General features: G+C 38.6%; 1 protein-coding gene and 1 long non-coding RNA gene across 5 annotated transcripts; one reads left to right on the plus strand and one right to left on the minus strand.

Moving 5' to 3' along the window:
• Positions 1-882: 882 nt before the first annotated feature.
• On the plus strand, positions 883-24,806 carry kdm4ab (lysine (K)-specific demethylase 4A, genome duplicate b). Of its 4 annotated transcripts, none has more exons than XM_026149432.2 (23): positions 883-1,049; positions 4,869-5,013; positions 5,111-5,286; positions 5,439-5,553; positions 5,678-5,871; positions 6,260-6,309; positions 6,438-6,541; positions 6,637-6,774; positions 6,887-7,113; positions 8,316-8,482; positions 8,601-9,268; positions 12,438-12,545; positions 12,747-12,858; positions 13,138-13,313; positions 13,744-13,957; positions 14,476-14,555; positions 16,668-16,723; positions 17,906-18,014; positions 18,915-19,106; positions 20,671-20,841; positions 20,949-21,068; positions 21,879-21,971; positions 23,316-24,806. In XM_026149432.2, the coding sequence occupies exons 2-23, from the start codon at positions 4,891-4,893 to the stop codon at positions 23,451-23,453; spliced, it is 3,531 nt and encodes a 1,176-aa protein (XP_026005217.2). In that variant the 5' UTR covers positions 883-1,049; positions 4,869-4,890; the 3' UTR covers positions 23,454-24,806. The 4 variants fall into 4 exon arrangements, with proteins under 4 accessions (XP_026005217.2, XP_026005219.2, XP_026005218.2 ...); XM_026149434.2 differs by having other exon boundaries at positions 12,750-12,858; XM_026149433.2 differs by having other exon boundaries at positions 883-1,045.
• On the minus strand, positions 3,095-4,212 carry LOC145421701 (uncharacterized). Its single transcript, XR_013903055.1, has 2 exons — positions 3,617-4,212; positions 3,095-3,486 (listed from the first exon to the last, which is right to left on the minus strand). It is a non-coding gene; the product is annotated as an uncharacterized LOC145421701 (long non-coding RNA).
• Positions 24,807-25,060: the final 254 nt, after the last annotated feature.

Genomic DNA, 25,060 nt, shown 5'->3' on the forward strand with positions numbered 1-25,060 from the left:
AGATGATACAGTCTGAATATAACTTTTGAGTTACTATCTACTGAAAAAAGTGGCAATTTTCTAACATTAGAAAGGAACTCACTTGAGTTTAAATAAGGTGAGGCCATGTCCTGTTTCTCTGAGTTGCTGTTGTTGAATTGAGGAACATTATTTTAAAACTTTTTTTAACCTATTCAGCTTTTGTTTGCTGCTATTTCAACTTGTGAAATAGACGGCTGACACTAAAAAAAATTTTCAGCACTTCGTATGATGTCTTTGCTGTATTGTCGTTGACTATAGGATTTAAATTGCAGAGAAAAACATTAAAATGTTTCACTAGAAATACCTCTGATCATCAGATGTTGCAACTGGCCCTGTCCTTGCTGTCCAGAGGTCAGTGTGGAACTTTCTCCACTGTTCTGTACTGTAATGCACTCTTGTACACTGTTCACCAGGTTACAGTATAGTTTTCTGTCGTAATAAATGTGTATTTATTCGTAGTATTTATGTATTAGTACCTTTTATTAGCATTTATTGTATGTTTAGCATGTTTGTGGATACTGCAGAAATCTGTCTACCTGCATTTGAAGAGCTGGACCCCTTTAACAAAACTTTCTATAACCTACTGAATGAATAGCCTACCTTTTTCTATATTATCTTGAGCTGAAACTTTAAAGAATAAAAACTGTAATATGAACATCTTAGCAACATGTGTTAAAAAATAAAATACAATGATATCCATCGTTTATAGGTAAAAAGTGAACTATTCCCTTGACCGATACTGTCAAGTCAAATCTTATGGTTACAGAAAGACGGTTTTTGCGGTCTTATGACGTGACTCAGAGTGGCTTTATGATTGGCTAAGCGTCTCCCATGCGTGTTGTGGTAAACAAAATCCGAGGAGCGTGTACATGCGTAGAGCTGGTAATGGAGGATACTGGTCTACTCACAGGGGGCTTAGTTAGCAAGCTGTGTTTTGTCTGTTATGTTCCAGGTGGCCGCTTGTATTGATTACGACGATATCAACAACGCGAGGGACTGCTTCTGAGAGAATTAAGCAGCGGTGGTAGGTACGTGCATGTCGAGCTGTCTTCGTCGTAGAATGTGAACTTCTGAACTTACGATGCTAATATGTAGAGGGCGATGCTAGCCCTTTCAGGGTGCAGTCTATTTCCTGACAAAACATCATTGACTTGACAAATGGTAGTTTCACTTTTATTGTTGTCTGTGTAATTCAACCCGAATAGTCATTTCAAACGATGCTTTTTGGAATAATTTTATATACCTGTGATGTAAGAACTCAAGCTACCGCTGTGCAAGTTTGCAAAGAGGACACTATACGAATTCGCTGGATAGTGTATACTAGCATTGGTTGAAATTGTAATACGGAGCATAGTCTCAACCCATGTCGGTGTTAACGTGAACTAAGGTTAGGTTAGTTAACGAAAGCCTTCTCGAATCTGTTGCCTGTCACTTTGGAATTAAGGTTTAGTCACACAGTTCACTTTCAGTACTATGTCCTAGTTTGCAGTGTTGCGGACGTCACCAGAGCTAAATCGGACACCAGTGCTATGCTATCATAGTGGCTAATGCTAACATTAAGTGCCGTTACATGAATCGTTTCCTGTTTGTTTAGCAAGTTTGTAAATGAGCAAATATTTGTTTCGTGGACTTCATCTGCGAGTCCGAATTAAAGAGACGGATAAATGGCCGCAGGTTTTTCGGGGGCGGTCACAGTACTTAACAGGCTAGCTTGTTCCACGTTAATGCAATGCTGAAACTTACAAGTGTGCAAGTGCGAACAGACAACAAGGACATTTAAGGACAATTTCGCATTAAATAAGGTTATGTTTTCTGTGCAAGACCGTGGGAGCGTTTTAATTCAATGGTAAACGTTTACGTGGTGTGCGCCCACTACAGGACGTATTGAGTACTGAGGCGCTGTGACGGTCTTGACGGTGTTGTGGCAAAAACTGATTGCTCATATTTAAACTGCTATAAGTAACTTGTTGGGCTATAATATGGTAAACATATGTCAAATGCATCCCTCATGGATGACATAAAGTCATCTTGAGCCACAAACAACATTCGTGTAACAAGGTAGAAGCCGCAATCAGTTTTTGGCAGTGACTTTTATATAACCTTTATTTATGCAGTTAAAAAATGTCATTAACATTAAAAATGTCTTTTGTAAGAGTAAGCTGGCCAACAGCACAGCAGAAATTCCAGCAAATATTACAATAGTTCTGTAAAAATATTTTAAGTGGGGATAAAGGACCGGATTGGTTATAATGTAAGTACAATAACACAGAATTGTAAAGATACTTGAAAAACAGATAATTTTTTAAATTCTATATGTAACCCCTTTGTAAACCCTGTTCACCGAAGTCTGTTTACAAACGTACATAAAGATATTACACATAAAAAATACACAGAAACATTGGAAATCACTTTTTGGCAGGCAATCACTTTTTGGCACAACAACTGAAACTACTAGTATTTATAACACTATATTTTGACGGCGGCTTACTGCAGCGTAAAGATTTAGTTGAGTTGCACTATGAATAATATCAATAAAATCATAAATATAAATCAAATACTGTGCATAAGTCTTGAGCCACTACTTGTTTCTATATATTTTGCTTCCAAGGAGCCAGACTTATCATTTTTAAAATTGGTCTCAAGCAATAATTTCTGACTGTTTTTTGAAGGTCTTTCATAGTTTTTCTTTAGACATTGGCTGATTTTTCACTTATTTTCAGTCCAGTTCTTTTACCTGCACATTTTCAGAGGGTTTGATTTGTTAAGTAAGTAATAATTTCCAATAGAGCTCGACAGACCACGTGACTTTCGCGCATTGCGTTGTAGATACGTGTGGCAGCAAAATCAAAACACTGCATTAAGCGCTAGCATTTCCAGCACCGGTAATCATTAATTCTGCGGTTTTAATCCCTACTTACATTTTATTTGCCCCAAAAACAGTTATGTACAAAATGAAGGAGAACACGGCAGGTCCGTACAAAGACAGACTTGACGAAAAGGGCAAAAAAACCAAAAAAGTACGAGGAAAAAAATCAAAGGAGTGAAAGGGTTTCCAATAGAAATAAAACAAGTGTTTCATAATTCATTCAATTTATTGTCTTTGTTTATAACTGGCATCATTGTTTCATTCTATTATAGAATCCTACAGGAAGGAGGCAAAACTGTATTCCATTGTGCTTTATTAGCTACTTCAGTGAGAAACAAATCAACATACTGTAAAACAGTTATTCATCACTTGATTGCTTCAATACAAGGTTCAAGGTAACTTTGAACCTTGAACCACTTGATTGCTTCAATACAACGCTTGGGCACATATGTGCAGGACTTTTCGTGGCTGTTTTGATTTCGCGCTCCCTTTTAACCGATCAAATCTCGCTGTGGTAGCAGCTTTAAACTTTGTATGACCCATGTTGATAGAAGGTGCCCAGTTTGGATTGCATTTCAGCATTTTGTAGGCTGGTTTTCCTACAAAGCAACAGCAAACAAAGCAGCACAGCGCAGCGAATTCAATTCAAATCAATATAAGACTTATTTGTAACCTACATCAACAATTATGTTATGATAAATTATGTAATAACTACAACAAAAGACTCACCTTTGTGGAAATGCTTGGAGCAGACTAACATGTAAGCTGTAGTGTTCTGGAACGTTATATTTTGTCTTCGAATCACTGCAATCCAGGCCATCAGTCGGCTCTTTGTTACTTCGGAAACACGGCTTGAACAATTTTTCTTCCACGGCGGAATCCGATAAAAACCGATCTTTTTACCCGTCGGCTTCCTGTGGCTGTCATGGGACCGGGTATTGCAGTTAATAATGCAACAGCTTCTTGCCATTCTTTGTGCTTCTTTTTATCACTGTGTGACTGTTTTCTTGTGAAAGCCTGCGTGCACTAGTACCACTTGCCACTCGTACCTACAATCCTTTGCGGTTTTGACGTCAAATTTTCGAGCTCTATTTGTTTTGGTGAATCCATAAAAAAGCCTAAATGTAGCACAGATTGACATGTATATTACAGTATTTTCACACCAACAAGCTTACTTATATCTATGTTATATCTACGTATATCTTAGTGTGGTCTATAGTGTGTATGAACACTGGAGGACTGAAGAAGTGGCAGACCCAAAAGAAAAACAAACAAACAATCTACACAGATGAACACTATCTCAAAAGTCATATCCCTTAAGTAGATCCATCTATTGTTCACTGAAGCCTTATCAGAAATGGTCTCAATGAACAATGGCTGTGAAGAAGCCATTCTTAAGGAAGAGGAATGGGGAGGAAAGGCTGAGGTATGCCAGACTAGCCAAGAACTGGTCTGAAAATCAGTGTCAACAGGTTTTATCGAGTAGAAATTGTTTTTTGAAAGTTTTAGCTCAAATCATCATCAAAAAAAACATAGAAGTGCTTGTGTGACTGGGTGAATGAGACAAGTTGTGTAAAGCACTGAGTGCTCAGAGTAGAAAAGCGCTATATAAGAACCAGCCCAAGGCTGAGTCACAAGAGAATAACAATGAAGACATTATATAAATATAAAGAAATTATAAGAAGACTTGGCTAAGAGAGTTCAGGCTGTGTTGATGGATAAAGGTGGTCAAATATTGACTGTCAGACTCTTTTTGCCTTCTACTGTATTTCCATGTATGTTTGCAGATCTTTCTCATTTTCCTAGCAAAAAAATATTATATAAAAGCTGTGGCTCAAGACGTTTGCACAGTACCTTACTTTACATTGAAAAAAATAAAATTATTTGTTTACTCTTTATGTGTGAAGAGCGACATGTAAGTTCCACTTAAATGTGTTTCGTTTTGCATGCCACAAAATACTTTGACCATTTACATTTGCAGGCGCTGCCATCAAGTTTTGGAAATGGCTTCGGACGCTTCCAAAGGGATTATGACTTTTTATCCCACTGCTGAGGAATTCAAGGATTTCAGGCGCTATGTTGCATATATGGAGTCGAAGGGAGCACATAAAGCAGGCCTGGCTAAAGTAAGTGCTAACACAACATATGCTAACACTTGGGCCATTATTTGATATTTTTATCTAGCCATTTTCAAAGCTTCACTGTCTAATGTCTTCTTCCAAGATTGTCCCACCAAAAGAATGGAAGCCCAGACATTCTTATGACGACATAGATGACTTGGTGATACCTGCACCCATTCAGCAGGTTGTGACAGGTGTGTCAGGTCTCTTCACGCAGTACAACATACAGAGGAGATCCATGACGGTGAGAGAGTTTCGCAGGGTTGCCAACAGCAACAGGTGAGAAGCGCAAAATTAAAGAGGTTGAAGATTTTTATTTTCTGATGTGTCTTGAGTACTAATACTAACATATTCAATATTTTCATGCTTTAAATCTGTGTACGGGGTCAATGTTAATAAACTGTTTTTTTTTTCTTTTTCTTCTTTTACAGGTACTGTAGTCCACATTATGATAACTTTGAGGAGCTGGAAAGGAAGTACTGGAAGAACGTGACCTTTAATGCTCCTTTATATGGAGCAGATGTTAATGGAACATTGTATGATCCAGTGAGTTAGCATTATTTCACCCGGCACACAAGCTGATGACATCACTGATCATACTGTACTGACTGATTCTGTTTCTGAGTCTCATTTTAAAAAAATATCTTGTTTCCTTTCTGTTTACTGGTAGGATGTCAGGGAGTGGAATATTTGCCATCTGGACACCATTTTGGATACTGTGGAGCGTGACAACGGCATCACTATTGAGGGTGTTAATACACCCTACTTGTATTTTGGCATGTGGAAGACCACCTTTCCATGGCACACAGAGGACATGGACCTCTACAGTATCAATTATTTGCACTTTGGAGAACCTAAATCATGGTAAAGATGCATGCTAGTTAGTTAATTGATTTACAACTGTAATTTGTTTTATCTAATGGTAACTTGCACATAGTGTTGTTTTTGTTGTTGTTGTTCTGTTAAATAGTGGTTTCTCATGTCTGCTTGAAACTTGGGGGTTGCGGGTTGGGCATGAGTGCTGTTTCATGCGTGGCTGCTGAGGCCTTTGATGGTTTTCATTTACATTAGACAGTTTTGTCTCTCAAGGTGTTAAAGAAGAGGCAGAAAAAGCAGTTAACTGTTATGTGTGTACACAGTGTTAAAACGAAAGAAAGCATTCAACTTAACTTGTGCATAGAAACCAGGCTGAAAAGATCTAGGGCAGATGGATACATGCACAAAGTAATTTTCAGCATTTGACTGTCTGCAGGTATTGTATTCCTCCAGAGCACGGGAAAAGATTTGAGCGTCTGGCTCAAGGTAGGTGGCCAGTAGGATATTTTCTGTAGATATGTGTTATATAGCTATACAATGAATACATCACAGTCATGGATTCTTGTACTGTAATATTTCATATTTCACAAGAGATTTGATCTCTTTCCTTCTAGGCTTCTTTCCCAATAGCGCTCAGAATTGTGATGCCTTTCTAAGGCACAAGATGACACTGATCTCTCCTTTTGTACTAAAGAAATACAGCATTCCATTCGAAAGGGTAACTTTTTTGTAACAATTTATTGTATTTTTAGCCACGACACAGGCTAAATGCAAGAACTGCACTTGCTTATTGTTTTATTATCTGTTCATTAGATTACTCAGGAGGCTGGGGAGTTCATGATCACTTTCCCCTATTCCTATCATGCTGGTTTCAATCACGGCTTCAACTGTGCAGAGTCCACCAACTTTGCTACAGAGAGATGGATTGAATATGGCAAGCAGGCAGTTTTGGTGAGGAGAGTCATTCAGTGTCGGAGAACCAATTTGATTCTTATCTTAATGGAAAGAAATACGTTTTATTATTACTTAAAAGAGAGTCTGTGTATGCATTTTTCCCTTTTAGTGCTCATGCCGTAGAGACATGGTGAAGATTTCCATGGATGTCTTTGTGAAAAAATACCAGCCAGATCGCTACGAACAGTGGCTGGAAGGCCGAGACCTGGTGCCCATTGACCATTCACGACCCACCCCAGAAGCTAAGGAGTTCTTGGATGAGTCATTTAATGACATCACCAGCAGCAGTGAGACTAGCTCCATCAAGAGCTGTGGGGAGGACGGACAGTGGAAGAGGTGGGCCATTTACTGTACAAATGAATCTCCTCGTGAAAATGAACTTTTCCTCTATGAAGACAACGAGCATCAAATTGACATTATAGGTGTATCTACTAACAATCTTGGACGAGTTTTGGTCTCGGTGACCTCTGACCTTTGGGTTCAAACTCGTCATGTGATAGCTTGAGAACAATGCGACATAGAATTTTGAAATTGATACCATGTGACCTCTGACCTTTGGGTTCAAACTCGTCATGTGATAGCTTGAGAACAATGCGACATAGAATTTTGAAATTGATACCATGTGACCTCTGACCTTTGGGTTCAAACTCGTCATGTGATAGCTTGAGAACAATGCGACATAGAATTTTGAAATTGATACCATGTGACCTCTGACCTTTGGGTTCAAACTCGTCATGTGATAGCTTGAGAACAATGCGACATAGAATTTTGAAATTGATACCATGTGACCTCTGACCTTTGGGTTCAAACTCGTCATGTGATAGCTTGAGAACAATGCGACATAGAATTTTGAAATTGATACCATGTGACCTCTGACCTTTGGGTTCAAACTCGTCATGTGATAGCTTGAGAACAATGCGACATAGAATTTTGAAATTGATACCATGGCTGTAGCTATGGGGGGGCTTAGGGGTACCAGTGGCTGCTGCCAGTATTTTTACACGTGGTTTCACTTTATCTCATTGTATGTCATAACTTTACTCTTGTCCACGGCTGGCTATAAGAGTACAAGCAAGAGTGGTTCATAGACTGGTTCTAATACATACTTTGTACACTGCCTCTGTTTGGCAACAGTGCACACTGTAGGAAGATGGGCAGTCGCTGGAGTTGAGCTGACAGCGGGGGTGCCACCTATTGTGGGACCATAAAACCAGCTTTAGCAGAATATTAAGATATTTAGTTCCTTTCCCCTTTTGTAACAGTAGCAATTAAGTACTTCACAAGTGTGCTTTATTAGCAAATTTACCTTAAGGTATCAAAAGTATTCATTCTGCATGTTCTTCACATGTGTTTTACTGTTACATATGGTGTTCATGGGTTAATCTCACTGATGTAATAATAGGTATCTTGTTTTTTACAACATATGTTTAGAATATGTCTTCACATTACTTCAAATTAAATGGTAGAAAAACATTGATGAAACTGGGCAAATCTGATATAGTATTCACAAATCCCACATCTGTTTTGTTGAATCTCAGCACTAAACAAAGAATAGAGACCAAAAGACACCGGGTGTGTCTGGAAGTGCCCGAAGAAGTTGTGCCTCAGGTTGAAGATGAAGACGATGAAGAGCAGTATGGAAAGCGTCCTAGACTCAGTCTTATACCTCCACGGGCTGTGGCACAAGATGGCAAAAGAAATAAAGGTATTAATACCGTCTCACTGATTCCTGTATGGCAACCAAGAGTCCAATAACAATTACTGCTTGATGGTGGAGTTAAACAGTGTAGCAAAACTTATTTTCTGTTTCATTTAATTTACAGGCCCACCAAAGTTGGTTGTCACTCCAACCAAGCTCACGCTAATGGATCCATTTCATAGGGGCCTGTCTCAAAGTAAGGGTGACAGTGGCTGCCCTCCTCATTATACCAAGACTCGTGCACCTGCAATCTCATCTCAGTCCAGGTCCAGAAACGGGCATCTCTCAGTCTCAGCAGCCTCTATGTGGACAGAAGTTGGAACTCAACCTGCCCGCAAAATGGGTGTTGCCAGTCTGCTATTCCACAGGACTCTGAGTCCTAAAGATATTCTTCAGGTGCAGAGCTACAGTCAAGAGATGCAGCGGCAACCCACCACACAGCTACATGTGCACAGCTATGCCAGAGAGCACCAGGCCCGCCATCTCCAGCACAAAACCTTAACGCCGGTTCCATCTTCATCTCAGGTGCCGCACTGTGAGCAAATGAAGGCACGGCCTCAATTTGAAATCACTATGACCAAAGTAGCACAGAATGAACAAGAAGCACAAAACATTGTGGTGACGGAGAAAGAAGAACATGAACCCAAAACGTCCGTGCCTGTCGAAGCTCTGGCTGAAGTCAAGAAGCCTCAAGTTGAGCCCATAAGCAAGCCTGCTTCCCCGCTGGTTCACACACAGCCACAAGATGTGAACAAAGTGGAAACTGAGGCTCCCAAGAGTAACAAGAGAAAGGTTTGACTTTGTTTTTATATTTCTTTATTATGAAAATTACAAAAATTATGTTTTTATAATAGACAAATACATTAAAGATGTAATGGGAGAAAGATGTCAGTTGTTATATTTGTTCATTTGGTCAGTGTTGTGTTGTATGCATGTTTGAACACGGGCCACAGTGCATGCATTGTTATCTTTGTCTAGGTACCAGCAGGCTGGCCAAAGCAGCTTTTAATCACATCTTTGCTCTCTAGTACTGACGCCTGTTCCTAGAAAGCAGATGTGACAACTCAAAACATAAGTTTCCCTCTGAGTAGACTAACCCCAGCATGAGAAATGATGATTCATGGATTAGTGCAGATCCTCCCTCAGATTATATTAAACTGACAGGCAAAAATCTGCGCTATGGCTGATTTATTTCAATTAATTTATTTTTCTTCCTCTTCAGGCCTTCTCTGCTTGTTCACTCATATAAGAACACAGACATGTATCTTCACTGTAGCACTGTATATAGTCATATGGCAAAAACGGCTGTTCATAAACGCCAAACAAACTAATAATAAAAACATATTTATTAGTGCTGTCAATAGATTTAAAAAAATTAACTAATTAATCTCACATTTTTCTATAATTAATCGCAGTTAGTTGATCGCTAGCCTGGTTGCAATTACATTTTTTGCAACTTCATATTTAAGTTTGTAACTGACATTTATGCAATATAATGAAGTAAATGGCGAATAAATACAAATAATGTATTCAAAGAGAGTTTGAATAGTTTTCTTCAATCTTTTAGCACAGGTTCTCTCCTGTGAAATACAACTTTTTAAAAAACCTATATACTAATTGGTAAGTGTACACTAACATATAATATATATTAGTTCTGTCAAACAATTACAATGTTTAATCAGATTCATCACAGGGTTACTGTGGATTAATCATGATTAAATATCATCCATTTTCATTCTATATTAATCGCATTTCATTTTGCATGAGCAAACAGACTCGAGGAAAAAAGGGAAAATATATGCACTTAAAATGTTTATTGAACATCTTGAACATTTATGTTCACAAAAACCTTTGTAAACATTGAACGAGGATAAGACAGAAGTTATATTTTTTGATAATCGCACCCCACTGGAACAACTAACTGATGCCTTAGGGCCCCTTGCCAGCCATCTCTCGCTCACTGTTATAAACCTTGGTGTTTTCTTGCACAGCTTTTTTTAAACTTGAGAAACAGATCTCCTCTGTGGTAAAAAAACAGTTTCTACCAGCTGCGTCAGATATCTAAAGCAAAGCCATAACTCCCTTTGAAGGACCTTGAAAAGCTCATTCACGCTCTTATCACTTCCAAATTAGACTTCTGTAATTCCCTGTACTCGGACCTCCCATCTTCCTCTATTCACCGGCTCCAGTTAGTTCAAAACGCAGCTGTGCGTCTCTTAACTGGTACTAGAAATTATGCCCACATCACACCGGTTTTAGCCAACCTACATTGGCTCCTTGTTGAATATCGTATCAATTTCAAAATTCTCTTGCTTACCTTTACAATTTTAAACAATTTGGCTCCCAGCTATCTATGCAAACTCCCCCATTTGTATATCCCTAATAAGACACTTAGATCTTCCAATCAAAAGCTCCTGATGCAACCGAGGTCTCGTCAGAAGTCCAGAGGTGATCGGGCCTTTGCTGTCGTAGCTCCCAGATTCTGGAATAGCCTCCCTCCTTTTATTCGTTCCTCCGAGTCATCCAGTCTTTTAAATTGCGTCTTAAAACATATTATTTTAATCTGGCTTTTGATTCAAGCTAGTTATGTTTTGGCTTTTTTTGTTTGTTTTACCCATATTGTTCATATTGTTTCTTTTAACTGTTTCTTTTTATTCTTTCTTATGCTATTGCTCTGACTAACTGTGAAGCACTTTAGTCAACTTTGTTGTATTATTATGTGCTATAGAAATACATTTTGATTTGATTTGAAACATTTATCCACTCTGTCACTCTTGGTGAGGCACTTCAAGTCCTTGAAACGAGGAACTAAAGCTATGTAAAGCGCGTGTTCTTAACGATATTAATACATATGCATATGCATTTTGTTGCAATCCACTTGGCAATTATGTCAGTTAATATTTCTGAGGTAGACTTACTGAGTCCCCGATGCTCCGTGAGTGGTTTGTCGCAAGCTGGGTGACGCACTACCCAAAGTCCTACCAGCATCCCCGACTAACGTATGCTTCATCAAACTGCCCGAATTGCGTTGACAGAAACATTTCAGGGATTTTGAGTCATTCTGCACTCCAGATGCGTTAATTGCGTTAAAAAAACTTTAATCGCGGATTAATTTGCGTTAACGCGTTAATTTTGACAGCACTAATATTTATTGTTTTTCTTATTTGCAAGTAATTAATTACAGGCACTATTAGCTTGATGAATACTTATTTACAGATGTGGCTAACAGGACATTTTAACTACCCCAGAGTGTCACTGCATGAAAAATTGTTGAGCAAAATGTATTTAATAAAAAAAAGCAGCAATGTAAATGTGCAAGTTATGTCAATAGCGTACACGTAACACAGGCATGCTGTTGCAGTTTGTTTTGAGATGAGTTAAATATAATTTGTCAGGATCTGAGTGTTGTAAAATAACTCAGAAAAGCTCTCCAGATGTTGGTAATCCTGATTGTAGTGGAAATTGGGTCTAGCTTGATCACCAGATGATGCATGCAATGCAATGTTACGATATTGTTTAGATTTATTTAATAGCAGTTTTGGTAAAAATTAATTTTTATTACATGAACAAAAGTTAGCTAGCGGAAGGGCACACATCTTTAACTCTAAGACATTCATGCAGATTGATTAACAAATTTAGGAAGTGATGGGGAACGGGCGTATATTTGTAGGCTAACAAACTAACATCCAAAAAGGGAATTGTCTCACCGTGCGATGAACAATCTTAGGTTTCACTAAAAGCGCTTGCTTTGGTAATACGCATGTGAGTGTCCAAACTAAAACAGCCACAGGACTGTCTGGTTGCTCCGTACTGGTGCATCTTTCTGTGTATGATGTTTGCACACTAATCTCTATTAACATCATAGTCTTTTTATAATCTCTCTCGTTGGCGTGTTGAATTTTAATAGCCATTATTCTAAAATCTGAGATGTTCAATGTAATTCATGCTGTTTAAACTACAGAATATCCAATCCCCCCTCGTGGATAATGGCATTGTCATCCTGAAAGACACCATTCCTGTCATGAAACCAGTGCGCGATGAGCTGAAGGTGATTCCTCAGATTCATCATGTAAGTATTTAATACCTGAGACCAGAAGCTTAAAGGCACGGTTGGATCAGATTTTTATCTGGAAAAGTGTGCATATCAGTACAGAGCTTCCATTATGCCTGATTGTAGGTAGACCTCACTGCAAATTAATTTTGTATGTGTTTATTACAACATGCATTATGTGTCCTTTAGTTATGTCTTGCTATGCACTTCTTTCTACAGCAGGTGTCAGACGAGCAGTCGTACTGCAAGCCTGTCAAGAACCAGCAGGAAGCACAGCTGTGTAAGCTGCCTCGTCATCATCCTCTGTTCAGGGAGGCACACAGTGATGATGGTACGTAGTATTTTAGATCCTCTGTGTAATTGTGTGGTGTGTAGTTCGCCAGATTACCAAGTACTGTGTTTACCACAATGATTTTATGTCTTGTTTTAGGCTTAAATTTTTTTTCCATATCTTTTTCTTGCTATATCTGCTAATAAATGAACTCAAGTTTTGTAAATTTCTAAGACTAAGGTGGTTAATGTTTTTGTTTTATCACTTCACCTTGTCTTCCTAAAACATAATGGATTCACCATCTCCTTCCTTCATTTATGCCACACCTGTTATCCATAGATTTATATGTAGATGTGCAGGTCATCCAAGAGGAGAAAGAGGAGTGGGCAAAGCCACTAACCCAGTTATGGCAGTGTCTGCCATTTAGCCCTGCTGCAGAGAGGGAATATAACAAACGCATGGGCCAACAGGCTCCCTACTGCTCTATCTGCCTGCTCTTCTACACTCACCATCAGGTAGGAACTAAGGGCCTAAATTAACAAAACCATGTGTAGTCTATGTAGGTGTGGTTAGTTTTACAAGTGGTTCACAAAAGTTCTTGTTTTCTAAACACAGACACACTCAGTTCATTTAAATGTCAAGGAGGAAAAAAGACATGTTTTTTTGCTGTTAGGTATTGTCACAGTTAGCAGTGAACTGTGTGTCGCAAACATTAGTAAATCGGTTTGTCTTGTATTCATCTATATTATATCCTTGCTTCTGTTGTAGAAAGAGCAACTATGCATTTGCAAATAATATAATGTGTTAGATATATTAATATACCTCTTTAAATAAAGATTGCAATAAATATGCTGCATGTTTCCTACAGTTACCATAGTACTGGATTAATCAGAATTTGAGGAGAACAATGATGCTAACAAACCTCTAAACTTTTTCTCTTTTAAGTCTGAATCCAATACTGGGAGTTCTAGTGTGACACTGGTGAACCGTCCAGGGGGCCAACAGTGGTCTAAACCACTGATCCCTGAAATGTGTTTTAACACCCAGTCCAGTAAGATTACTGACAGCGGGGAGGGGCAGCTGTCTAACCCTAATGTAGCTGAGGATGGTACCAGCCGCCTGGTGAGCTGCACTCAGTGCTGCGTACGTGTACATACAAGTAAGCCTATTTTCTCTGATGCATCTATTAAAATAGTTAGAAGAAGGCTGAGGGATTATTAAATTAAATCGTAATTACATTTAGTACATCCAGACCTGTTTGTTTTTCTTTAGGAAACTAGCACTCAGCTGCTTTTTTTCTTAAGCTACTTTAATAAACCATAATTCAGGCACATCAAAGATGAATACATAAACACCCCTTTGACGCTTAAAACGATTCAGCCAGTTCCTCTAGCAGCTGCTGCACAAAGTCTCAAGTGAATGGTTTTGCTGAATGACGTGCTAGAGTTATTTGCTTCACAGAGAACATAAATGGGGAGTAATGAAAGTGGAAAATTTGCTGCAAACAGTAGCCCTCAGTTTGGTTTTTTAAATACCTTCTGCACTGCTAACAGTTGATGGTTTAAAAATATTATACTTAGAAAAGCAAAATAAGAATAAGCAAAAAGTTGATTTTAACATCTCTGCCCTTTTAAGCTTTGAAATGTCTGAGTTTGTTTATTTCTGGTTTTGTTTTAGGTTGCTATGGCATTTCCAGGGATGATGCAGAGCTAGATGAATGGCTGTGTGCCCGCTGTGAGGCTGACGCCATCACTGAGGTTAGTTAATGAAGGCATGTCCTTCGTTTTTTTTTTAAATAAGTCTTTAGCCCTGCTTAGTTGTAAACTTGTATCTAAATGAATAATTTAGTACATGTATTTAGTCTAAATGGCATCACATCCATTAGTGTTAGCTTGTGTATGTTGATTATGTTACAGTAAAATCAAGTGTTTAGCAGTGTAGCCTGCTGCTTGGAAAGGCTCATAAATGGAAGCAGCTTACCACTGGAATCTTAATGGGCCCCATTTGTGTCACTCTTTCATAGCGGTTCTGTTGTCTGCTAAAAGAAACGGAGGAATGTCTGTTAAAACACACAAAAAACATGTGTGTATGTCTTTAATTAAGTGTTAAATGTAAAGTAAAATTAGATGAGGTAAGATGTAAACAAAGCTACTGTATTACAGGCCAAGAATAAATTTGTGCTGAGCCACATTCACCATATAGGATGGTAACACACACTGTGGGGCCATTGGCATTGAAATATCAGTTTCTGCGGTTGCATTGAAACCAATACATGTACTCCTTACTTAAAATATATAAACATGGGGTGGTTATACCCACACAAAAAGTACCTGAAACAAAAAATCGGAAGGTAACATAAAAGGATTACCAGTAAAGACATGCTGTGTTCACGGCTACCTTCCTCAGAGGAATGAATCATTGGTACTGTTCCCCAATAACTAGAATTTCAGAACTTGTATAACAGATAAACTTCAATTGTGAATTTAATTGACTGAAGTTGAAATGATTTGCAGCTCCGACTGCAAAAAAATCTCTTGGCAATTTTTGTGAGTGTGAAGATACTTTTTTTTTTTTTTTTTAAACAAAGGTGTCTGCATATGTGCACATGCCAGCTCTTTCTCTCTGTCAAAACATTGTACTACTACTGATAATAATAATAATAATAATAATAATAATAATAATAATAATAATAATAATAACGACAACATATTTCATGATACAGAATAAGGCATAACTGTTCACGTCAGCACTACAGAATTGGCTTGTTGTTTTTTGGGGGGTAAACAGAACTGAGAGCCGCATCATTAAAACTTGGCTCTGTATGACGTCGCTTCCTCTCTGCAGAGATAGCGTTAGTGGCCCCTTCCTCTTGGTGGACATGTATTTTTTTTCCACCCTTTGTTTTAAAAGATTATCTGAAAATTTCCTTTGCTCTCAGCATTCCCATCAGCTCAAAACAATAGGGAACTATTCTGGGAATGTCTCCTGAAGATAGTCTAAATCCCTCTGACCACTAGTGGGCAGTGCTCCACTGTACACTTCATTAAGCCTGAGACGATGTTATGTAGTTTTGTGTTTATGTGTTTTTTACTTGTGGAAGTTTTCGGTCTTATCTAACTTGATGTCATGGTTTAAGTAGACTAAAAAGGGTTTTTTTGTTTTTTTTTGGTAGGTTTACTTAAAATGTTATTGCTACAGATTTCCTTGTTCTGTTTTTAGCGAATTTTAGGGCTTTAATCAGGATTCAGGGTGTCCACATTAAGCTGTTACTTCCCCATGATTCATAGATCTTGTGTCAGTGCTTTTCTGGTTTATATCTTGTATAAAGGTTTCTAAAAAAGGTGTATAGAAAGTGTATAGAAAGCTATTAAAAATAGCTTGCAATAATTTTTATATTTATTCACAGAAAAGTAAATATTAACAAGATAATAAAATGTGAATATTACTGCCTAGCATAGCTTTAAATGGCTTTAAGAGACTTGATACATTCAAGTCTTTTTGTCCAAATTTTTAGAAGCAAAATAAACAGAATTTTTTTTCCTGCATGTGATTCTTTCATGAATGTTGTGCAGCTTTTTGTTTATTGGCGACACTCAGCGGTTTATTTACTTGAAACATGCAGAAGTGGTTTTTCGTGTTCTAGCACATGTCTGTTGGGTTTGTAGGACAAACAAATGATCAGACAAGATTAAGCTTCATATGATTGATTTTTTTTTTTTTTCATGCAAATCTTTTACATAATTGTGGTTTTCCTCCAGTGTAGACGAAGAACAACATACTGTCCTAATCAAAACATTCAGTTTGGTGTAATAAGAGAAATGAATCATATACTACAGCTAAAAATATATGATGCATGTTTCTTTTTGCAGGACTGCTGCCTGTGTTCCCTGAGAGGAGGAGCTTTACAGAGAGCCAACAATGACAAGTAAGAAGTACTGAAATAAACAAGTGATGATATTCTAAGCACAACTTTGTCATTTACACACAGTAATGTTGAGGTTGAAACTGGGGCTCTGCCTCCACCTTTGTTCACTTGTTTGAAGTTGTAAGAACTTCAGTCAGGAAAACATTTCCCTGCTTCTTGGATTCAGTCAATCACGCTCAGTCGTGACATTATGTCATAAAATTGTTGTCATTCTCTTTGACTGCTGTAATTTTTGCTTCCTTTAACCTCTTACCTCTGAAATCATCTCATCCATTAGACCTTTAAACTAATCAAATTTTTCAAATTCATATGTGTGTTGTGCAAACAAACAAACATCTGTGGTTACCCAAATAGAAAAGATTGACTATCTTGACTATATTGACTACATGCATTCTCACACGCACCCGAGTCCAGGAGCTGTACTGAATTTATGTTGAGAGCGCCTGAAGGCAAAATCCTTTAGCCCAGATGATGTTAGTCACACCCTGTTTGAGAGTAGAGCGTTCTCAGTGTGCTGAAGTTCAAATAGCAGATTTTCCTCACACTGTCAAAGTGATATCATTCAAAAGTCATCTTGAGTTCAGCCCAACTGGAGAAACTAGTTTATCTTTAGATTTTTGAAAATACATGATTTAATTTTTTTTACAGTTTCATTCATTTATTTAGTATTGAATATGTGTAGACAATAACATGTATCCCTAAGGCTTTGTCTACACTAATCCGGATAAAGTTGAAAACGGCGTTTTCGTCTAAAAACGCTCCGCGTCCACACTATCGTTTTCAATCGTTTCAGAACAGTTTTTCATCCACTGAAACGCCTGAAAACACTTTTCTGCGCATGTGTGAATCGTGAGACAATTCGACCTGCATAATTTCTGTCTGCTGTTTATTTACTTTCCGGCTCTTTGAAACATCACGGCAAAAGGTCGAGGAAAAGCACCGAGTTTTTTAAATGGATTAACAATGAGGAGTTCTTGCTGCATGTAACACAAAAGTACAAAGTTGCAAAAGCGAGTGAGAATTAAAGAATTTGTAGAAACGCTATCTGGAGCATGTACAAACTGATATTAATCTTTAATAGGGCTGTCAAAATTGAGCGCAAACAAAACAACTGCTGTATAATGCCCTCTGGGTGTAACATACTCTTTCTGTGAAATCCAATTCATGTTGCCTTTCACACAGGTGGGTTCATGTGTTGTGTGCCATAACTGTGCTGGAAGCTCGCTTTGTCAACATCACTGAGCGGAGCCCCGTTGACCTCTCTGCCATCCCACTGCCACGTTTCAGACTGGTAAGTCAGTACAGCTGTGTACTGTAGGGTTACACATGAGTGCGGTGACCCACACAAGGCCACGCGTTTTGTAGATTTGGGGATATTCCTGTGAATGTGGAATGCATCTGCCATGGAATGCAAATGACACAGTAAGGTGTGTGTGTGTGTGTGTGTGTGTGTGTGTGTGTGTGTGTGTGTGTGTGTGTGTGTGTGTGTGTGTGTGTGTGTGTGTGTGTGTGTGTGTGTTTGTTTTCCACTTCCGAGCACAAAGGCACTTGGAATGTCATGAGTTCACACATCACTTCTGTTTAACTACTGTGGTGCCTGTTGTACTGTCACCACAGTTTTACTTCTTGTTTTTGTATGTTCTAAAAATAAAGAAAAAGTACCGCTTAACTGTGTAATGGCACGCACACACGCGCGCGCAGACACACACACACACACACACACACACACTTTTTTAGCTTCCTGTCAGCTCACCGAAGTAAATTTCAAAATAATGTAAAAGGATTGCACTATCCTTATCTTGTAGTTTGTTTGAGATCTAAGCATTCTGAAGGAAACGATGCAGGAATTCAGTTACGACAGTTGGCCTTGTTGGCATTGTTACGCGTCTGTAACACAAAGGAACCTTTGTCAAAGGATCTACTTTTACGTGTGTTTAAATAAGATATATGATGTCACTAAATTGTCAACAGGAAGCTGTGTAATTTCCTCCAGCATGTCTGCATCTCAGTTTGTGTGCCTTTTATAATTCATTTCTGACTTCCTTCCTCTCATCCTCCCTGCTTGGCTTAGACGATTTCTTTTCTCCTTCTTTGCTTCTCATGTTTTTCCTTTTCCTAGCCTCCCACTTACAATATGGAACACTTAATTTCACCCCCTTATTTCACTCTTTTGTCTTTGTTTCTCCCGTAGAAATGTGTGTACTGCAGGAAACGGATAAAGAGGGAAGTGAAAGGCTGTTGTGTTCAGTGCTCCCATGGGCGTTGCTCCACGGCATTTCACCCCACATGTGCTCAGGCAGCTGGTGTCCTCATGCACCCAGATGACTGGCCATTTATTGTCTTCATCACTTGCCACAGGCATAGAGCACCAGCCATACCTGAGGTAATCGTGGAGAGTACCAGTCCGGCCAGTAATAATTTCTGAAGACACTGTCCTGTGAAGATGTGTTTAAGGTGTAAAACAGATTACCAGTGAAAGGAAACGACAAACAAATTTGCCTTTTTCTCAGCATGAGCTTACACTGCTTTTTCTGTGAATTTTGTCTTAAAATTGTTTCAGAGAAACGTTTTCAGTTCCTCACTGTAAAGAAGTGTTAGTTCCACATTATCAGCAAGCTTTAAAATGACCCTGAATAGCTGTCTGGGACTTTGATTTAAAGAGCAATTAAGTTTGATGTGCAGGTTAATGAATACTGTTAAATTAATTATTTTTTTCATGCGCTTCCAGCTGAATGTATAGAGATACTGGGTCATAATAAGAACATAATGCCATCCCATGGTCTCCTTACACCTTCAACACATCTTTTTTTCCGTCTCATCCCTGTGATACATTCTAAGTTCAGGTGTAATGTTGCAGTCTAGCAACATGTCTAAACATCGTACTGTTAGAGACACTTACTCATCACATCCTAAATCACACATCAGATTTGTTGCTGAATTGAAGAAAAATATGTACTAGGCAGTTGGAAGCTAAGCTGCTAATTTGCAGTGGTGTTTACAGTTTACAGTGATGTGCTGTGTTGGACTGGTGCAGGTGAAGCTGTGGTCATGTTTGGTTTCATTAAGGGTAGCAGACGTCAATATAAATTCAAGGTTATGATTTCGTTTAGCTTCACACATTAAATTCTACCTTTTGTACTAGCTTCATAATGTTTAGAGGGTTGGAAATCAGCCATATAGCCCTCTGCCTGTATCTTGTGGAATTCAGTTTGCTAGATCCACAAAAGAGCGGTAAATATCAGAGTAGGCGCACAGGTCAGCTGATCACAGCCTGTACACAAAGAAAATTCAGCCAGAGTGCTCAATAGAAATGATGAAATGACTTCTTTAATGTAACTCTTTGCCCCACGCTGCACCGCTGCTTAAGTGGTTCAGTCTCCAGCTCATTGTGTCCATATACCCATTAAAATAGTTGATGTTGTTTACACTACTGTTGGGAACTGTGGCATGAGTTGTGTAGCATTTAAAATTCCTCTTTTTTTTTCTTTTTTTTTGGTTTATGTTATCAGTTGATGAAGTGTCTTTGCAACAAGATGCTTTTATAAAGTGAGGACTGTCTTGCCTCCCGTTGTAGCTTCCAGCACAAGCTTAGTCAGCTGTGCAGCACCATAACAGCTGGAAGCTACCACAGGGATTTCTGCTTTTGCACGTTGAAGCTTTGATTCACTAACTGGAGAAGAATAACACAATAAACCTGCTCTGACAGTCTCCATGGTATTGTTGTGACTACCAGTTTGTGTTGGTTCTCATGTGTAGTGTTCATATCTTTTTTTGAACAATGGGGCAGGGATAGTGTTTAAACATTGCTGTAACCTGCTAATCCATTTCTCTGAGTTATCTTTATTGCACTACAGCCACCGTCTTACCCTTTATCTTGGGACTATGGGAAAAAATTTACTTTAAAGTAATAACATTTGATTAACACTCAGTATGTTTGTCTTCCACAGCGCAGCAAAGCTGCCATGCAGGAACTGGTAGTGGGCCAAAAGGTGATCTGTAAATACAAGAATGGCCGTTACTACCAGAGCGAATTGCTGGAGCTAACCACGGCTACGTTTTATGAAGTGGTGTTTGACGACGGCTCATTCAGCGACAACCTCTTCCCTGAGGATATTGAGGTTAATAAACCTCTCAGATAGCTAAAGCTGATCTCAAATTTTCCATTTCTAAATGCCCTCCCTTTTCAGATGGCCTGAGGTCAATATTTGTTTAAATGTGTTTGTAGAACCGGGACTGCGTCCGCCTCGGCCCACCTGCCAAAGGTGACGCTGTTCAAGTTCGATGGACAGATGGGTTGATATATGGAGCCAAGTTTGTAGCTTCCCACTCCATCCCCATGTACCTGGTAAACATGCATTTATCCCTCTGATCCTCATCAGCTTCAACTCTGTTTGATTAGACTCCATCAACACATAAAATGCTGGGTTAGGATGATTGTAAAGTCTTGGTTGTCTGGTTTAAAAATTAACATTTTGTCATGTTAAACAGATGGTTGCTAACCAGTTTTGTAATACTTTAAGATGAAGGGTCTTTATCAGTCATGTTTTTTAAGTTCTAAACAGAAAATAGGAGCCTTTATGCGAGTGTTGATGGTAGATCAGTTTGTCGCATTCTCATGAATCCAGTGTGTTTGAATATCTTTAAAGAATTTCTTGGCACAAAGAAGAATCACATAAAAATTTGTCAAGCTTAATGTAGATAAAATGTTTTTCTTTAATACAATTATACTTTTAAAACAAGAATTAATGTGGTCGTGATGAGAAAAATTCACTTTAATATCCAACAGGATAAAATATCAGAGCGAGGACATTTAATGCCTGAGGGAAGCGAACTTTCCTTTTACATCAGTCAGGAGCAGAGTCAGACATTTCACTTTTTGTCACACTTACTTGATGATGTTAATCTTTGTTGCCCTAGGTGGGAATAAATGGGAATTCTACTCTGGCTATGAAGAAAATTATTATGTGACACATACAATACAGTATGAGGAGTAGAAATATTCAAATACGCTTTAATTTAAGCACTTCCTCTGTGTGTGTGTGTGTGTGTGTGTGTGTGTGTGTGTGTGTGTGTGTGTGTGTGTGTGTGTGTGTGTGTGTGTGTGTGTGTGTGTGTGTGTGTGTGTGTGTGTGTGTGTGTGTGTGTGTGTGTGTAGGTGGAATTTGAGGATGGCTCGCAAATCTCTGTCAAGCGGGAAGACATCTACACTCTAGATGAGGATCTGCCTAAACGGGTCAAGTCAAGGATGGTGAGCTAAAAGTCTCAATGCTTTATGTTATGTGGAAATAAATATGACACCAGTTGTTGGGGATGCTGTGTAAAATGTAACTAAAAACAGTGGAATGAATAACTTAAACTCATATTTTATTTACAATAGAACATAGAAAGCACACACGCCCAAGCCTCAACTCTCGCGGCCTGGTACTAAACGACTCATGGACCAGTATGGCCCGGGGGTTGGGAACCGCTTATCTACGGTACATAATACCAACAGATTCAGGGAATCTGGAGAAATGGTCTTCAGACCTTTTCCCAATTTCCAGGAGAAAAGGTTCAAAATCAGTATTGGATGCCTGGGATCTTCAGACTGTCAGGCAGCACTGCATTAAAATCACTCCATGGGCTCAGGAAAACTTCCAGAAATCACTGTCTGTGAACACTGTTGACCGTGCCATCCACAAATGCAGGTTATAGCAAAAGAAGCCATCATCACTGCTCTCTTCTCTGAGCCAGAGCTCATTTAAAATTGGCTGACACATACTGGGAAACAGTTCTGTGGTTAAAATTTGAAATTCTTTTTGGAAAACATGAACATTACACCCTCCAGACTGAAGAGGAGCTTATAATCAGCACTCCGCTGGTATGGGAGGTGCATAAGTGCACGTGGAATTGACAGTTTGCATATTTGGAAAGGTAGCGTGACAACTGAAAGGTATTACAGGTGTTAGAGCAACAAGTGCCCCATCCAGATGACACCTTTTCAGGGAAGACTTTGTATATTTCCACTAAATAATGCAAATCCACGTACTGCAGCTATTGCAACAGCGTGGTTTCATACATAAAGAATCTGGCCTTCACCAACTGAAAACATTGAGTATCATGAAGTGAAAAGTTCAACAAAGAGCCGAGACTGTTGAGCAACTAGAATCCTTTGTCAGACAAGAACAGGACAGCAGTCAGTTCTCAAAGTGTAGACCGTTGGTAATTTATGAGGGGACGATTAATCTTTAACTATTTATCTGTTCTGTTATGAGTAATAACGGGTTTATGAGCTTTGCAGAACTTTGCAGTCTGCTTTTATTACCTCTCAGCTCTAAAAGGCTAATAGGGTATTGTCATCACCCTGCTTGGTGGATGACATGGACACCAAACTTTGTGAACACGATAGCTTGAGAATGAGGTGACGTAGGATTTTCAAATTGGTCCCATAGGTGCATCTACTTTGAAGGCTGCAGGGTGGGACTGGTGACCGTATTCTTTTTTACTTCTTTTCTTCACAGCTAGCCAACTTTGTTGTGCAATTGCAGCTGTATGTTTGCATCACAACTGTAGAACTAAGCAGTAACTTTTGTATCTCCTTTTCGGTTTTCAGTCGGTGGCATCAGACATGCGTTTCGAGCTCTTCGCGCAAAACGATGTCAAGCAGAACACCAAAAGGCAGCGGGTCATCAATTCTCGATATAGAGAGGACTACATTGAGCCGGTCATCTATCGAGCCATCATGGAGTGACATCCTTTTCTTTCTGAGGGTACTGCTTAAAGGATTGACCGCCCCTCCTGCTCTTCCACGGCCTGTCAGGCTCCATATTTATAAACTACGGCTGGGACTTTAACTGACTCTTGTGTGCTTTGAATAATATTCATCGACATTCATGTCCCATTGCAGTCTGGAGATTGTTTGCTTTCCCCCATTTCATCGTTTTTTTCTTTCTTTCAGGAAGAAGCCATTAATGAATTAAATGTGAAAAAGATTTGATATTTTCTTTGTTCTCTGCCACCCTGATTAGCAACTGTTGACTAAAAAACTACATGTTCTACAGCAGAAACATATTTCTCATTTAAATCACAATTCACTGATTCAGACTGATGTTTTCACAATTTTTGCCATACAGAAACTTGTTGATGGAGGTTTTCTCAACTCTGTTTTCTCCACTGATGCAGACACACTGTAGCCGTTGACTGTTGACAGTTTGAGTTATGAAGAATTGTGTCAAATCATAAACCCCAAAGAACTAAAATTCTCTGTCACCGTTTTAACAACGGTTGATCTTGTTGCTTATTGCGTTACATTTTGTGGTTGAGAAATACGTATACGAGTATGTAGTTCACCCATACATAGTTGTCATTGTGCATCTACTGTGAAGACAGAGGACGTTTGACATGTTTTACAGGCCCAAGCCTTACACTTCAGAGGGCCTACAATACCTTGGTTTATTATAATTATTGTAATTAATGTTATTACTATACTTTTATTTATGCAAGTGCATCAAGTTTGAAAACAAAGCTATTTTTGTCATGTCCTTTTCACAGTCTGTAGAAAACCTCAGATGTATTTATATTTATTATATTGACTGGTTTTCAGACATGCTGTTTAAACTGAGGCTCGCGTTTGCTCTGCAGTGAATTCGGGAGGTAAAGATTATTATTGCTAAAGTTGTTCAAATAGCTTATTGTTATCTTCTTTCTGAGCATTTTTTTTTGGTGTTTTTTATTTTATTTTTTTATTTTCGTTTTGTTTTCGACTTATTGCCTCAACCAAGTGGAGTTTTTGTGTTTCTGATAAATGCTAGCTTTAGAGATTGTAGTTTCAGATGATAGTTCAATCCCTGATGACAACAAACTCCACGACAGCTCATTTATGGATTTAAGTGAGTTTGCTTTCATTTGCAGTTCCTTGAACCTGCTTTAAAACAGACTTGTGCAGAGAATTACGAACCTCTGTAGGATGACCTTTGCAGATACTTTTTAGCTATGATCTTGGCTACTGTTGGGTTTCCTTTGGGTCTGTCTCCACAGCAGCATTAAGTCTGTGCACTCTTTGTAAACACCAACTGTTTGAGTAAAGTTTTGAATACGAAAAATACCCTTGTGTAATTTATTTTCTCTACAAAATCCTGGCATGTACTAGCATGTAGCAACTATAAATCAAACTTTTCTTTCTTTAAAGGAAAACAGAAAATCATTACATGAATAAGTCTGCTCTGCTTGGCTTGCCCACTCCTGCTGTCAGATAGTGGTAATAACTGTATTCAAAATGCAAAATATATGTATACATCTCTGTAAGTTAAATCATATCACATGTTAGAAAAATTTAACAACCGGTACCAGCACTGGGGT

The sequence above is a fragment of the Astatotilapia calliptera genome, chromosome 18, assembly GCF_964374335.1.
Source record: "Astatotilapia calliptera chromosome 18, fAstCal68.1, whole genome shotgun sequence".
NCBI lineage: Eukaryota > Metazoa > Chordata > Actinopteri > Cichliformes > Cichlidae > Astatotilapia > Astatotilapia calliptera.